Source organism: Mustela lutreola, chromosome 8 (genome assembly GCF_030435805.1).
Source record: "Mustela lutreola isolate mMusLut2 chromosome 8, mMusLut2.pri, whole genome shotgun sequence".
NCBI classification, from domain to species: Eukaryota; Metazoa; Chordata; class Mammalia; order Carnivora; family Mustelidae; genus Mustela; species Mustela lutreola.
The window spans coordinates 90,292,926-90,310,105 of NC_081297.1; the positions used below are offsets into that span (position 1 = coordinate 90,292,926).

Sequence of the window (17,180 nt, forward strand, 5' to 3'; positions counted from 1 at the left end):
ATTCATTTATTTCTAAATGATGGGCAACTGCAGCTGCAGACCTCCATCTACAGTACATATGAAGCAATTCAACGTTTTTTTGTAACGTCAGGACCTTTCTCTGCTTCTTGGGCAAACTTCCAGCATCGCTAGTGACACTTTGTATGGGTCCCATGATGTTATTCAAGGCTGACAATATTATACTAACCACGGTGAAAAATATTCGAGAACCTCAAGAAACCACTTTTTGCTGCAATACGCAGTTTACTAGAGAGAGAAATTGCTCACATGAAAATGACTAGCATCACATGGCACTGTAAGTGGATATTTGCAACACTTGAGCTTACCACAATAACAACAAAAAGTCGCTATGAAATTATCACAGTAATGTAGTATGTACTACAGTTTATTTTAAGCAATTATGATTTAATACTGCATGTTTACATTTGTTTACATTCCTCTCAACTGAATAGAACCATGTATGGTCTGCAAGTGTGTGTGTAGATTTTGATAAATTTTAACATTTTATAATAGATTTGTGTATATTTTATGGTAGTAATAAAAATACCTATATCTACATTCTACATATATTTTATTCATTCATAATATACCTAATTTTTCTTATTTTTTCATTGTTTAGGCTATACAGTTCAAATGTAAATTTTTCCAAATTGTCACAAATCTTGAAAAAATTTTCTTTATTGAAAAGATCTGTATATAATCATGCAGTTCAAACCCATGCTTTTCAAAGATCAACTGCATTTACTCTTTGTACATGTATTTATTCAGTACCTCTTTTTTAAGTATGTTATTGTGTCTCAGGCACTGTGCAAAACACTTAGAATACAAAAATGATAAAACACAGCTCTTTCAAGTAGTTTGTAGACAAAAATTTATACTACTATTCAATATGAGAATAATTTTAATAGACACGGGCTCCGTTTTGTTTTGGGGCAGTTTATGTAGAATACTGTTAAGCTTATTTTGCCTTAGAAAAAGCAGAAGTAAATTCATGAATAACATATTTAAGACTTACATATTGGGTATGTTTTTGTTTAGAATGTGTGATACATGGGTGCCTGGGTGGCATAGTGGGTTAAGCATCTCCCTTCAGTTTGGGTCGTGATCTCAGGGTCCTGGGATTGAGACCCACATTGGGCTCTCTGCTCAGTGGGAAGTCCACTTCTCCCTTTCTACCCTCTGTGCTCTCCTTCCATTTCAAATAAATAAATAAATAAAATCTTGTAAAAAAAAAAAAAAAGAAAGAATGTGCAGTGCATCAGAGATAATTTCTAGCAAGTCACTGAGACCTGGTTTCAAGCATGTTTTGATTTCTAAGTATTGCTAAATTTTTATTTAAGCATGATAAAGCAGTTGAAGCAGTAATTCGCTCAATTCCTTTGAGTATATCTTAAGAAAAAATAAGGGAATGAAAAGTGTGTAATGCTGGATAAAACAAATGAATATTCTAGGATCCCCTGTGCCCTTGAGAATGAGTTCTCTCTAGTATAGGATCAGAACTGGAAGCATCAGGGTGATCTCATGAAGTTTAAAAAAAAAAAAAGATTCTTTTTCTCATCTCTATCTACCTATCTATAGCATTCTTCCTTGGAAAGGCCTAGAAAAAAATGCCCATCTAAATAGCAGTGAACATCACTAATATCCAGGCTGTGACATTGAAATACTACTCATTAAAAGCAGGGCTACTTGGGGTACCAGTTCATTTCTGATGTAGAGAAAATAATGTATAAGTTGAGTTTAAGAGATCCAATTAGTGTAGTTAGTAAGGAAGCTAGCAGAGGATATAAGTGTGCACCAATAGGAAATGAGAGCCAACTTGAAAAAGCTCTCATTGGCCAAAAAGTGTAATAACTGAAATAGATGAAAACACACCATATGTGTTTAAATGCATACATTCATAATGGCACACATACACACATACAACTAATTGCCTTTTTAGAACACAGGGTTAATAAAGTACATCATAAAACATTTGTTTTGTCTTTTTTAATATGAAATGATTCCTGTATAACTAAGGTGAAATTTCTCTTTGTAGAAATATTGCAGCTAATAAATGAAGAAAGAATGATAAATTGGGTTATCAATAGTTTACAACAAGTCATGAATTATAAAAACTTGGCATCAAGTATTGGTGGCTGCTAGCATCACACACACACACACACACACACACACACACACACACACAAAAGGCAGCCAAGCATATTGTGCTTTCTGATACAGAATTTTAAGCTAATGAAGAAATCCCTAATAGATGTGGAGAAACAAGGTCAGTGGATGTTAGTAAGTAGGAGGGATGTAGGCAATAGAACAAGATGTTATGGGATTCTGAAGAGTAGAGTTTACTTATGAATTGTTATTGTTTAAAGTGTTAGAGGGGCACCTGGGTGGCACAGTCTGTTGAGCCGCCGACTCTTGGTTTTGGCTCAGGTCATGATCTCAGTGTCGGGAGATGGAGCCCCATGAAGGGCCCTCAGGCTCTGCACTCAGTGAGGAGCCACACATTCCTCTCTTCCTCTCCCTTTGCCCCTAACCCTACCCACCCATCCCCACATTCTCTCTCGCTCTCAAAAATAAATAAATCTTTTTTTTTAAGGTTTTATTTATTTGACAGATCACAAGTAGGCAGAGAGGCAGGCAGAGAAAGAGGGGAAGGGAAGCAGGCTCCCCACTGAGCAGAGAGCCCGATGTGGGGCTCAATCCCAGAACCCTGAGATCATGAGCTGAGCCAAAGGCAGGGGCCTCAACCCACTGAGCCACCCAGGTGCTCCATAAATAAATCTTTAAAAAAAAAAAAAAAGAATAGAATTTTAGAAATGAAGGACCTGTAAGCAATATGGATGAACCTTGGCCTTGCCTCCTATTGCTTGGTAAGTGGTCATGGGAGAATGAATAGCTTCCACAGGAGGGCTACAAAGGAGCAGGTGCTGGGGAGAGCCAGATTTCCCTTTAGGAAAAGGGAGTAAAGGAAGGCGAAAGACTTCAACAACACACCTTGTATAGATTAACCATCATCTGGAAAACAGTGCTTCCCTCTATATTTTGCAACTTGGAGTTTCTGTCACTCTTCTTACATTGAAGGGGCACAGAATACAAAGCACTAGTTAATTCTGATCTTGTTTTTAAAATTAGCTGTTTAAGTATCTTGAAATTGTTTAAATAACAATGTATTAGTATGTTTATAGTAATCAATTTCAGGCATATCAAGTCACATTTTTAGAATGTGAGACTATTCTTTAAAAGGAATTAATTTATGAAACATGCATTTACATTATAAAGTACCAGCAATAGATTGTTCTCTGGCATTTCAAACTGCCTAGAATTAGAGTAAAACCACAAATAGTTATATAACTAAGCTTAATTTCATTGTATCCTGATCCAAAATCATTTGGACTAATTTGTTTTATCTGACCTAGGAACTTAACCCTTAAGTATTTTCTTGGGAAACAATAATAAGACAATTCCAGGGGCTAAACATAATTTCATGAAACTAAAGCAAATTGCTTTTCTACCATATCCTCCAATATATACGTTTTTATCTATTTTACCTTTTTAAAAAACATGAATCTAGGCATTTTAAAATAAATATAAAAATTGATATTTTATATAAATAAATATTGATCATATTTATTTCCATCTAGTTTAAGCTTTATTGTTAAATATACTAACATAGCTTAGCAAAGTTTTCCATACATGCAAAAGGTTACCTTTTCTGTAAATATCTGAAATAAGTAGCAGAAGCAAGCCAATACCAAATTTTTCTTTTGGGGGAACTCTAATATGCATCTGAAACTAAAGCAATAAATAGTTTTATCACACAAATGAAATCTCATTACATGACAGTAGCTTTCCAGGACACAGTTTGAGAAGAACTGTGTGGCTGAGCAAAGCTGAGGGAGCAATAATGCCCCATTACCACCATCTGCCTGGATGCAGAAGTGGGAGCAGAGACACACAAGCCACATGGTATTCAATACTGTTCTAGTAGCTAGAAACATGTCCACATTTTCACCAAATACATTCAGATTTATAGGTGAATTAGATATTCAAAATAGGGGCACCTCAGTGGCTCAGTCACTTAAGCATGTGCTTTCAGCTCAGGTCATGATCCCAGGGTCCTGGGATCAAGTTCCACTTTGGGCTCCCTGCTCAGCAGGAAGCCTGCTTCTCCCTCTCCATCTGCCTGCCACTCCTCCTGCTTGACCCTCTCTCTCTCTCTGTCAAATAGATAAAAATCTTTAAAAATAAATAAATAAATGCTCAAGATATTACAGGTATAAAGAGGTATGTACTTAATGATTTAATATTAACATAATCTTTAGCACATAATGTGAATTCTTAAGAAATCAAGATTTCAGAGGGTATGTGCTTTGGTGAGTCCTGTGAAGTGTGTAAACCTGGCGATTCACAGACCTGTACCCCTGGGGATAAAAATATATTATATGTTTATTAAAAAAAAAGAAAAGAAATCAAGATTTCAGCTGAATCTTTTTTTTTTTCCAGCTGAATCTTTGAGCTATTGCTATGATGAGTTTTATTTGACTATGATTTAGAGAGAGATCCTAGAAATTTTTAAAAAGCCAAGTATAGCGGACACTTGGGTGGCTCAGTCAGTTAAGTGTCCAAGTCTTGATTTCGACTCAGGTCATGATCTCAGGGTCCTGAGATCAAACCACAGGTGGGGCTCCATGCTGGGTGTGGATTCTGCTTAAGATCTTAAGATTCTCTCCCTCTCCCACTGCCCCTCCATACCACTCCTCCCCCCATGCACACGAGCTTTACTCTACTTCAAAAAAAAAAAAAAAAGTGTAGGAGAAAAACATAATAATATAAATACAGTGGTACCAACCCATACACCACAAGGCCTTCCTTTAAAATATGTGTGTTCTACTTAAAATATACCTCCAAAAGGCATATATAATACTATTCACTACATAGGATCTACAACAATAAGAATGCATTTAAAAACCAACATAGGATACAAATTGAGTGAAATAGTATTATTTAAAAGTAAACCGTAGGCCCTAAATAATGTCACTTAGATCTAGTTTCCAAACCAGGGCTTAATCCTTAATATAATTACAGTTTCATTCTCCTCCAGAAATTCAGTCTTAACTGTCAGTCAGGATTTTTTCCAATCACACCAATGAGTCTGCTTAGAGCCCCCTCCATTTCCCCCAACCCCAAAAGGAAGATTAGGTAATCTGCATAAGACCCCTAGCCTTTCCCCCAAGGCAAGCAGCCTTGCTTGAAATAATCCTTTTCTTTTGTTTTCTTGCCCCATCCTCCTTTTATAAAAACCTTCCATTGTGTACAACTCCTCAGAGTGCCCTCTATTTGCTAGATAGGATGCTGACTGATTAATGAATTGTTTAGTAATAAAGTCAATTAAATCTTTGAAATTTACTTGGTTGAATGTTATTCAACAGTATGTAAAGGTTAGATGAAAAAATAAAGAGTAAGGCAGAATCAGAAAATTTTAAAACATCCTGGAAAGCTTATAAATTACCAAAATAAAAATTTGTTCATAGACCATGAGTTTAGTAAATGAGTTCAGTTTCCTTATCTTAGAATAATGGTAATTTAAAAAGTTGGGGTTTTCAAGATCAGTTCAGTTGTTTTCTTTAGAATGCTGCCTGGTTGGAAGTAAGTGATTTAAAAAATTAATCCTATATTTTAAAAAAAAATTTAGAAACCTGGGTGCCTGGGTGGCTTAGTTGGTTAAGGGACTGCCTTCAGCTCAGGTCATGATCCCGGAGTCCTGGGCTTGAGTCCCTCCTCGGGCTCCAGCTCCACAGGGAGTCTGCTCTTCCCTCTGACATTCTCCCCCTCTCTGCCCTCTCCCACTCTCTCTCTCAAATGGATAAATAATATCTTTTTAAAAAATTTAAAAACCAAACAATATATATTCGTAGTATGACTATGACATTACCAGCCATACAAACTGACAACTATTCATTTGATCACCCCAGTTTTCACTATACACGAGTCAAAGCAGATCAAACTGAAATAGAAGGGGGAAGAAATGGCAAACACTTGCTTTGTTATCTGAAGGAGAATAAATCTGCCAGCCTGAAAAATGGTAAGGAGATGACTCATTTCCCTGCTACTGCTTAATTTGGATCTAGAGTCTGCTCAGCTTTCCTCCTAACCCCAAAAAAGATATCTATAGCCAGAGCTGCTGTATCAACTCTCATTTTACATGCTTTCTAAGATTAAATTTTACATTATTGCAAATATCTGGAGTCTACAGTGCCTAAGCATTTGGTTTACTACATCTGGGAATGGGAGATGAGAAAGTGTCATGAAAAATTGCAAAAGTAGACTATTTTTGGGAAAAGGACTATATATCAATTAGAATTACCTAGAAATATGTTTACCTTCTCAAAGTCGTCAACCAGATAACAAAAACAAGAGAGATGAAATTCAGAATTTAGATAAATTGATTGTTAGCGTTCAGTAATTAAACAAAGTCAGCTCACATTTACTGTTCCTCTAGCTGAAAAACTAAGAAACGTGTTCTAACAGCAACCAGGTAAAAATAAAATGAGTCAGGAGAAGGTACAGACATTATGATATGAGTCATCAGTGGAGAAAACCTTCATTCCTGAAAGGTGAGTAATTAAGAAAAAAAAAAAAAAAAACAACACAGGAGAAGTGAAAAAAATTTTTTTAAAATATTTTATTCATTTATTTGACAGAGAGAAATCACAAGTAGGCAGAGAGGCAGGCAGAGAGAAGAGGAAGCAGGCTCCCTGAGATCATGACCTGAGCCGAAGGCAGCGGCTTAACCCACTGAGCCACCCAGGCACCTGAAGTGAAAATATTTTGTAAGAAGTAAGATGACTTTAACAATCAAGACACAAAGGAAAAATTACTTTGGAAAAATATATGCGATAGTAAACCTAAAAAAATTCTATAAAAACTTAAGCTATAGATGTATTTTAAAGCTTTTATTTATTTATGTGAGAGAGAGAGCACAAGCAGGGGAAGGAGCAGAAAGGGAGAGAAGGGGGATACGCCGACTTTCCACTGAATGGGGAGCCCAATGCAGGGCTCATCTCAGAACCCTGATATCATGACCTGAGCCAATGTCAGATGCTTAACTGACTGAGCCACCCAGGTGCCCCAAACTATATGTTTTTTTTTTATAAAATTAAGGAACCATGTGTTTGATTAAATATGATATAAAAATAAAGTATAAGATAACATAGCAATAAAATACAGGATAAAAATATAGAAGAAATTGGGCAAAAGGGAGGTGTTAATAAAAACAGAGCTTAATGAGCTGTTGAAATGTAAAGAAACTAAAAATTTAGTCACACATTTAAAAATAGTCATTAAAAGCAGAATTGGGGGGGTGCCTGGGTGGCTCAGTGGGTTAAGCATCTGCCTTTGGCTCAGGTCATGATCTCAGGGTCCTAGAATAGCACCCTGCATCTGTGTCTCCCTTTCCCTCTGCCTCTCCCCGTAGCTCATGCTCTCTCTATTTTTCTCTCTCTGTCAAGTAAACAAATTAATTAAATGTTTAAAAATAAATAAAAGCAGAATTGGCACAGCAGAAAATGAAATTTGAATACAAAGGAAAAGGAGCTAATGGTAGAAATGATTGGGAAGTGTTATAGCAAATGCAACAGAGAAAGCACAGCTAACATCATACTGAAATTCTAAAAATAAAATGAAAGAATAGAAAGGTAACATTAAAGATTGTAAAAGTAAATCAAAGTAGGCTGAGTAAAGCTCTGAATATGCATATCAAACCTGCATATGTACACGACACATACACACCCAACCAGGAAAAAAAAAGAAAAAATATGTAAACTTATTAAATTTCAAAAATTAAGTATTTACCTTTAAAAAGAAGTGGGAGGAGGAGGTGACGTGGGAAGAGGGAAGAAAAAAGAAAGAAAAATTTAGCTTATACATAGACTTCACCTTTAAGACAAGGGAACAATGGCTAGATAGTTACATAGTTTTGAATGTTCAGTTTTCCATTTTGTGAGATCAGCTAAAACGTATTTACATGTAAATATGTGCTCAGAAATATTTGTACCCTTCTAATGGAAAAGGTGGATCGGTTGACAAAATTTTAACCAAAATAAGAATTCAAGGATAGGGAACTATGAGTAAGTTTTAAAAATTGGTTAATATTGACTTTAGACTTAATAATTATTGTAAACATAATTTTAAATATGATAACTTCAAAAGTTATTTGGTATTAATAAACTAGATGAAAATCATAGCCTTTCAACTAAAACTGAAAGGCATGCTAAGTTTTCTGTTTTATAAGAAGAAAGGGGATTATATTATGCTGTTTTATTCTTATTGATGATTAAGAAAAAATAAGTTCAGAGGTGCCAAGGTGACTCAGTTGGTTGAGCAATTGACTTGGTTTCTGCTCAGGTCATGGTATCAGAGTCATGAGATCAAGTCCCATGTTGGGTTTTGTGCTCACTCTGGAGTCTGCTTGAGATTCTCTCATTTTCTCACTGCCCCTGCCCCCCAGCTCACACTCTAAATAAATAAATAAATAAATAAATAAATAAATAAATAAAATCGGGGGAAAAAATAAGTCATACATATTTTTAACCTATATGTAAAATTGTTATGTATTATAGAGTCTTATTAGTTGAAGACAAATGGCATGTATAGTTTCTAGAATGCTAGAAGAATCAAAATTTGATGACATTTACATTATAATCACTGGGGAAATAGGAAATTAAAAATATGAGTTAAGAACAAAAAACAGAGTGACTCAGGATTAATTACATCTCTAATGACAGTAAATATAAGTAGCTAATTGTATTAAAAACCATTCAAAATATATTCTCGGGGCTCTTGGGTGGCTCAGTAGGTTAAGCCTCTGCTATGGCTCAGGTCATGCTCTCAGGGTCCTGGGATTGAGCCCCGCATCAGGCTCTCTGCTCAGCAGGGAGCCTGCTTCCCCTTCTCTCTCTGCCTGCCTCTCTGCTACTTGTGAACTCTCTGCCAAATAAACAAATCTTAAAAATATATATATATATATATATATATATATTCTCAATTGTGTAATTTTTGCAATAGAAACGTAAAATGCATCAAAGTAAAGTTAAAAGTGTTGCCAAATATATTATTCAAACATACACATACCATATGCACACAGACATACACACACCAACACACAAAATTAAATAAGATAGTAAATATTGGTGTCTAATATTAGAAAACAATAGAGAACAAAAAGCATCAAGAGCATTTTACTGCAATTTCTAAAGAAGTTATAATAGATATGGGCATTTATGTATCAAATAAGAGTCTGTGTATGTGTGTGTGTTCACTTTTTAAAAAGTGAATTAACAGATGCTTCTGGGAATTTCTAACCAACACAACTTATTAGTGAAAATTTTATGTTTACATTTTATAATTTTTCTTTTTTAATCTGCCCAAGGTTGAATCTCTTAACAAACAGTTCACCAATAAATCATAGCAGAAAAATAATTTTTGGATTTGATATTCTCATGTTTATGATTTTTTAAATGGTGAACTACAAATGAAAAACATAATTAAGCATATAAAAATAATTTGCACATATTAACAACCAAATTTTATTTAATGAAGAAACAGTATAAAATTTCTCCTTCAAATCAAGAATAAGAAAATTATTTTTTCTGTCAATTATTTTAGAAATACAGCCAATGCAATAAGATAAATGAAGGTATAACCATTAGAAAGGAGGAGATTATTATTATTTGTAATGATATGCTAATGTATGGAGCATGTGTTAAGTACTTAAAAATGTGGAGGCATAATATTTCAAGATGAGATGATGTGAAATTAAAAAAATATAAACTTTGGAAGAATTTATATATTTAATTCATACCATTATTTGGGAAACTGATAAGCTGATTATAAGGCAGTTTTGGTAAAGAAAAGGATGGAAAAAATGCTAGTAGGGACTTGTGTATGAAGAGTAATACACATTTTAAAGACACAATAATTAAAACAGTGTACTAACTAAACAGTTATAGACGTATGCATCAAAGAAAAAGAAAAATGCATGAATCAACCTTAGCATGTTTCAGTTTTAGTTTAAGTTAGATATGAAAGAAATACTGGTTCGCTTAATAGATGTAACTGGGCAGACACAGTTAATCACCTGGATAAAAAATGTTGACACCACTAAATATGGATTACAATTGTAAAGTAAGTTTTATAGGGAATAAAGGACTAAAATGTGGAATCGTGAGAATCCCGTATCAGTGGTTCTCAAACCATTGTGAAACATTAGATTGTGCTGTGAAACACAAGTTTGTCATTTGCTATGAGTTGTCAGGAAAAATGCCCAAATATGTTTGAGAAATGCTTACTTACACTAAGATAAGCATGTTTTTGTTTGTTTTAATGTAAAAATACATAGAAATTTTACTGTGCTTGTAAAATGTCAAGAAAGGGCTATAGTTTGTAGCATTTTAAAACTACTCTACTCAAGATACTTTTTTGAGAGCACTTTTGTTTTGGGTCTGGCCTCTTAGTCACCAGTGGCAGAAAATGCAATAGGAAATATGATGTGAAGTAAGAACATGAACACTGTCACAACTAAGCCTCTCTTTCTCTCTCTTGAAGTTCTTTTTCTCTAGATACATTGGCTTCTGTATTTTCTACAGCAAAATGGACCTTTTCTTCAGGATGGGAAATATGGGTAGAGACTTTTGGGAAATGTATTTTTCCCGTATAGTAAATGACATCAGTTTGAAAATTTAGAGCAGGAATCGCATTGAGCAGGCTTAGATTATATGCACATTTTTTGGGTTAATCACAGGGTTCAGTGGTAGGCAGAGAGGGAAGTACAAGGATTAGCCCAGACTAGATCTAAGTCTAACTCTGTGTTCTGTTAACACGAGAATGAATACCCAGACATGGCCATACCCCTTCTAGCCACGCTCATTAATATTTTCTGAAAGATTGTCTGTCAGAATATATTCTGGAAACTGCTGCTTAGGAGGAAAAAAATAAATTTAATAATTACAACCATTGCAAACATCTGTTGAGTGATTACTCAATAGTAAAGGAGGTGCAAAGCATTACTCTAAGTGCTTCCTGTTTTTAACTCATTTAATCCTATACAAAATTTAAGCTTAATGATGGTTCATTGAATAGGCATTATCAATATCTTCATTTTAGAAGAAATTGAGGCACAGAGCATGTAAGTGTTTTTAAGAGCTTATATAGCTAGAAAATGGAAGAGTTAGAATCAACCCTCAACAATTAGAAAAAAGGATTATTCTATTTTAAGAGATCAACTCAACAACCCACTCTTGATATCAGTGATTTTGATATCATCTTTTGGACAACTAGTATTATAAGAAATTGTTGATTGGTAGTAACATAAACTTAAAGCATGAGGTAACAAAAATAATTAAATGGTACTCTATAAAGATTAGCAAACCAAATACTGTACTTTTAAAATATATATCAGGAAGATTTTTAGTCTTTTTAAAAATTTTGCACACTACTTATGGTTTTGTGATTTTAAGAAATAGTATATGTATACTTCATCTGTTATATTTAGCACTAGAAAACTATTTGATAACTCTAAAGGTTTAAAAATAATTTGAAATAGCAAAGCTATGTGGTTGGCAAAGTAACTGGAAATTGACATGAGTTCACAAAAATTAACACAAAAAATGAAATGACAGTTTACTAAAGTGGATTGCTTTACCACCAAATGTGGTGGTAAATATGTGAACCCTTAATAAAAAATAAATTAAAGTAAGTTGTTGGAAAGGCATAGGAAAGGCCTCTATCCTGTTCTGTTTCAAAGATTAGAAAAACATTATGCCTGTGTTGTGTGAGTTCTTCCCTTTGAGGCAATCAGTGTTTATGTCTTCTTATTCATAAATTGAAAGTATATTGAACACCTATTCTATTCCAATCACTGTGGTAGACAGTGGAGATATGACCTTGAATAGAGATAAGACCATGGTCTTCCTTTTACGGTGCTGAAAATCCCGAGAATGATCTAAGAAAGTAATTTTGAATGTTATATGCATGTTACAAAAAGAAGGTGTTATTTTCCCTCTTCTTCAACTCTGAAACTCCAATCAAGTGAAAATAATGAGCTATAAAGTGGTAGCAGTAGTAGGGGGTGGCTAATAATGGTGAATTACATCAAAGAGCATACAGTGTTCTTGGATAAAATCACTGTAAGTTTTGAAAAAAAGATCAAAAACCTCCTGACAGCAGTTTTTTTCTGAGGATGTATGTGTTTGAGTGTGTGTGTGTGTGCATGTGTGCCTGCCTGTATGTGTGTAATAATGTATTCAGATAATTTGAAATTAGGTATGGGTGTGTGGAATTATTTTTAGTTCCTTAGATTTGGATACATTAAAAGCTCATTGGGAACAGAAAATAGGGCACATCTGAGGGGATTCAATCAGAACATAGTTGATCAGAGTAAAGATAACAGAATATACACGTATTGCTGATTTCTCTGGATAAACATTTTCTTAAAGTTTGAATAATTAGCCATGCGTGTGTATATGCAAACGTATGGACATGCGCACATGTGCACACCTACACACAATGAATAAACAACAAATCCGATCTTATAGAATTATTTCAATACTGTGAGGAACATCATCATGAAGGCTCTAAGAAAGAGCATTCTCCAAATAATTGAAGAACCGTGTTGCTGAGTAATCAAGCATGCAGACATCCCATGCATGGTTTTAGAGGACAGGCTATTAGTCTCAAAAGGTAGAGGAGAACAAAAGTGGTGACACTGGTTTAAATTAGCTGGACAAATACCTTGCCATGGCCCATCCGACCTTCTATCCCAGCCTTCGATGTGAGCCAGGTAGATGTCTTTCTGTCTTGCAGCATGTTTACTCAAAAGGTAGAGTAGATGAGAAAATGTTCTGAACAATAGATCTGAATCCAGGCTGTGTGCTCACATAGCTAATTTTTCTGACTTCCTTCATACACAGTCTTTCAAGAAGGAGCTGTCTCAGAAAAAAATCACTCCTATTCAAAGATGCACAATTATAAGAAAATAATCAGAACCTAAGCAAAAATATCACAACAAAAGAGGCGGCCAACAATGACGGTGAAAAAATCAGATGAGGAATGTAAGTCAATCAATATTCAGCAAGACTGTCTTTCAAGAAGTAGAACAAGATGAAAACATGTTTTCATAAAGAATGGTGAGTAAAATTATAGTAAATATGTGGATAATTCTAAACTATCATTGGTTGTACAAACAATAATAATTGTTAATTTGGAGATCAAATAAACTAGGTATAATTAAATACTAGACCACAAGACTATGTAAGTCAGGGTTGGGTGATTCAGATTTTAAAAGTTCTTTGTATTGTCCAGGAAGAAGTACAAATACGGATAATTGTAGATGTTTCAGGAATGCATGCTTAATTTTTAGATGTAACCACTAAGATAACAGAGGGTGTATCTTTCTAAAGCAGAGAGAGAGAAAGAAATGAAAGCAGTAGCAACAACAATCCTTGATCAATTTGGAAGAAGGACCAATGATGTCAGGAAAATAGAGAAAATCGTACAAATACAAGCCTTCTCTAAAGCAGTAAAAATGAAAAGGTGTGTATCAGAAGCACATAAATGTAAATAGTCTGACTATATTTTGTAAAATCTCTAGATTGTGACATTGTATTAAAAAAGAAAAAAGCCCATCTGAGGTGTATGGAGAAGTGTATGGAGACATACTAGATATGCAAGGATAAGGATTGCTTAAAGTGAAAAGGACAGGGAAACATATCCCAGGCAAACAGTAACAATGGAAAACTGGTGTCATTATGTTATAAACAGCCCAAACAGCTCTATCTGAAAAAAAAAAAAAAATATATATATATATATATATGTCTAGAGGAGAAAAGAAGCACTTTAGAACTAAAAGACTGAATTTACCTTCTAGGTATCTGAGATATGTATGTACTGAAAGCAGTTCCTTCAGAATTCCTGCCATTACACATAATAGTGCTACAAGAGAAACTGACAAATCCACTTTCATAATGAAAGGATTAAATAGAAATCTCACAAGATTTATAGATCAATTAGATAAAATATCATTAGGCATGCAGAAGAGTTGAAAAAAATGACAAGCTTGATTGTAATGGACATATGTAGAATATTGCATTCAAGTAGTGCAAATTACACATTCTTTTCAAGGACAAGTGTTGCTTATGGAAATTGACCATATAATCTGTGACTTTTTTTTTTTAAAGGAGACTATTGCCTTATCACTTTGTTGAAAGGTGATGGGCAATTTTTTTTTTAAGATTTTATTTATTATTTAACGGAAAGAGAGATCACAAGTAGGCAGAGAGAGAAGAAGTCAGGCTCCCACCGAGCAGAGAGCCTAATGCAGGGCTCTATCCCAGGACCCTGAGATGGTGACCTGGGCCAAAGGCAGAGACTTTAACCCACTGAGCCACCCAGGAGCCCCTAATCTGTGACTTCTAACATAATTCAAAGTCAGCACTATACAGACTATTCTTTCTGACCCCAGTATATAATTAAATATCAATAAAAAGAAGATAATTTACAAAACAACTCACAAATACTCAACTTCAAAACATTTCTAAATAACTCAAAAAGCAAAAAATCACAATAAAAAGGAAAATATTTAGAAATATAAAACAAAGTTGTCAAGAAAAGAAACATGTTTGTGCTAAGTTAGACGTTCAAAGATACACATCATCCTTTGTAGCAGAAAACAATTCTTGAAAATACTCCATCCAACAGAAAAGTAACTAATAACTTAAAAATGTACAAATCGTATCATTAAAGGACTATTGCTAAGAGCTGATAAGAAATAGATTTATGCCTAATTACAAGGATTCATTTTTTTGCTATGGTTGTCTCTATATCATTTTATCGGATCATAAATTTGGAAAAGAAACTAATAATTTAATTACACATCCAACCCAATATATTTCCAGACAGGAAACGACTACCATAACATTTTTTCTTTCTAAACTCCTAGAGAATTATACTGTGCTGTTTGCTTACTTGAAGAGGGCTTCCTCACGGCGAAAATGATCCCAGCTCAGAGAGGGAAAAAAAGTGAAATCATGGCCCGGAGGCTGATAGTAGCAACAAATGAGCTTGTTCACTGAATGAATCAGTAAACGCATCTGCTTAACGTGATCCTTTTGCATAGAAGCTGGCTGTAGCCATCTTTACCTGCTCAGTCCTGGTACTATTTACTGTGCTCAATCCACAGACTTTCTTTCTGTGTGTCCCAGAAGGCAAATAGACACGTATGGAGTAGCATGTCATGGAAAGAGCCCTTGAGCTGGAACAAGAAAACCTTGATTCAAATGACCTGGGTGACGTTATTCATAACGTAAGTGACATGTGTTCTTTAACCTCTCTGCTGTTATCTGATATACAGTAGGACGTTAGATAAAGTATTTTAAAAGTTTGACACTATATACACGTTACATACTATAAGTGCTTTTTTTTAAAGTAAGGCATATAATTTCTGTCTTTAATACCAGAAAGACCAGAAATAATACTAGAAATCGATTTGTTTGCCAGGTCAGCAATTAAGGGGGTGATTGGGACACCCCGTTGGCCTTCAGTGAGCTGCCAGTTCGGAGCCCAGCATGGAGTGACAAAACAGAAAGAAAACAGCTGCTTTTCTCCAGCAGGGACTCCAGTCTGTTTGAAGCCTATACGTTAAGAATATCCACCCTTTCTTTAACAAGAAAATCCTTTTGGAGTCACCATCAGCATGCAGTCTGTAGACTACTAGCACCAGCTTCAAGATACTGAAGAAAATGTACACAAAGAAAAAATCTACCAACAGACATGACTGAAATTGGCTCAAGACTCTGACGGACATAAAATTGAGCAGTTAGGAGATGACATAAAGGATACGATAGCCACAGGGTCCGTGAGAGAGGGAGGGAAAGGGGAGAGAGGGAGAAAAGAGATAATCAAGGCATAATCCGTGTATCAGAGAATATTTACCAATTTACTCAGCTTTTAAACTCCTCTACCATTTAAGTTTTACAAGAACATTAAGCAGCTACTTTGCCTCAACCGTATATTTGAATTCAAATACTCTTCTATGTATTGGTTAAGTACAGGAAGTTTACTTGTTTCAGTGTCTTACCTGAAGCATAAATCTTCCTGAAATGAAACATGATCTCATTTCTTTTCAGGAGAGAAATACGCTCGTACAAGCTAAAACACTTCTATTTCAAGGGAACGTTATGATTCCACTGAAAGCTTTTCTTCCTGTTTGGCAGGTTTGGCTTGTTTAGGAATCTATTTTTCATCAAACCCTGGAAGGCTATATGGAAAAAAGCACAGAACTTAACAATGAATTAACTTCTCCGTGCTAAACAGAATTTGTGCCAAACAGCAAATTGCAAACAAAAATATGTCTTTGAAAAAAATAGGTAAGGTGAGCATGTTTCTATGCTGTGTTTTTGCTCGTATTACTGTGAATTTGAATGCAGAAGTGGATGGGGACAGGAACAAGTGGTTTCAATTCGCAGACGCAGAAGTGAACACTTGAAAATATTACTCTAGCCATTCTGTGAGTTTGACTACCAAGTTATTTTCTTTATTTAATATGTTCCTTTTTTTTTTCAAGTTTAGCAAAATGTCAATTTTGTTTTCTCAACCTCAGGACCGTAGTAAATTTTGATTTTTAAAATATTTATTATCTAATCATATTTCAAGAAAACAGAAATAGAAGGCTAGCAAGAAAATAGGTGTGGGTATTTGGGTATATTGCTGTTAAAATGAGCAATGAGTGGAAATTTTGTGGCAGCCCATAAAATTGTCTAATTTGATCCAAGAACTATGTTCAGCCAGAAGCATGCTTCCTTTATTGGAGAAAGTTTTAGCAACCAAAAATATGTTGGGTCAATTTTTTTGTTACCAAAATATAATCATAGGAGCCTCACTTTTTCTTGTTTTTTTTTCCTTTCTTTCAATTTTATATTAGTATTTTTTTAAAGATTTTATTTATTTATTTGACAGACAGAGATCTGAAGTAGACAGAGAGACAGGCAGAGAGAAAGGGGGTGAGGCAAGCAGGCTCCCTGCTGAGCAGAGAGCTGGATGTGGGGCTCCATCCCAGGACCCTGAGATCCTGACCTGAGCTAAAGGCAGAGGCCTAACCCACTGAGCAGCCACCCAGCCACCTCTGTTTTGTT

At 34.8% G+C, this 17,180-nt stretch overlaps 1 protein-coding gene across 5 annotated transcripts in view; it reads right to left on the reverse strand.

Moving 5' to 3' along the window:
* Positions 1–16,246, reverse strand: part of PIK3C2G (phosphatidylinositol-4-phosphate 3-kinase catalytic subunit type 2 gamma) — a 354,883-nt gene extending 338,637 nt beyond the window's left edge. For 2 of the 5 annotated variants that reach the window (XR_009356772.1, XM_059185941.1), the window contains exon 1: positions 16,127–16,246. Coding sequence is in view for 3 of the 5 variants with exons in the window: in XM_059185941.1 (XP_059041924.1) it covers positions 16,127–16,157 (31 nt within the window). In the remaining 2 variants the exon portion in view is untranslated. Of the gene's footprint in view, positions 1–15,015; positions 15,161–16,126 lie in introns of those variants that run through there. The other 3 variants (XM_059185937.1, XM_059185939.1, XM_059185940.1) reach the window with 3 other exon arrangements.
* Positions 16,247–17,180: the final 934 nt, after the last annotated feature.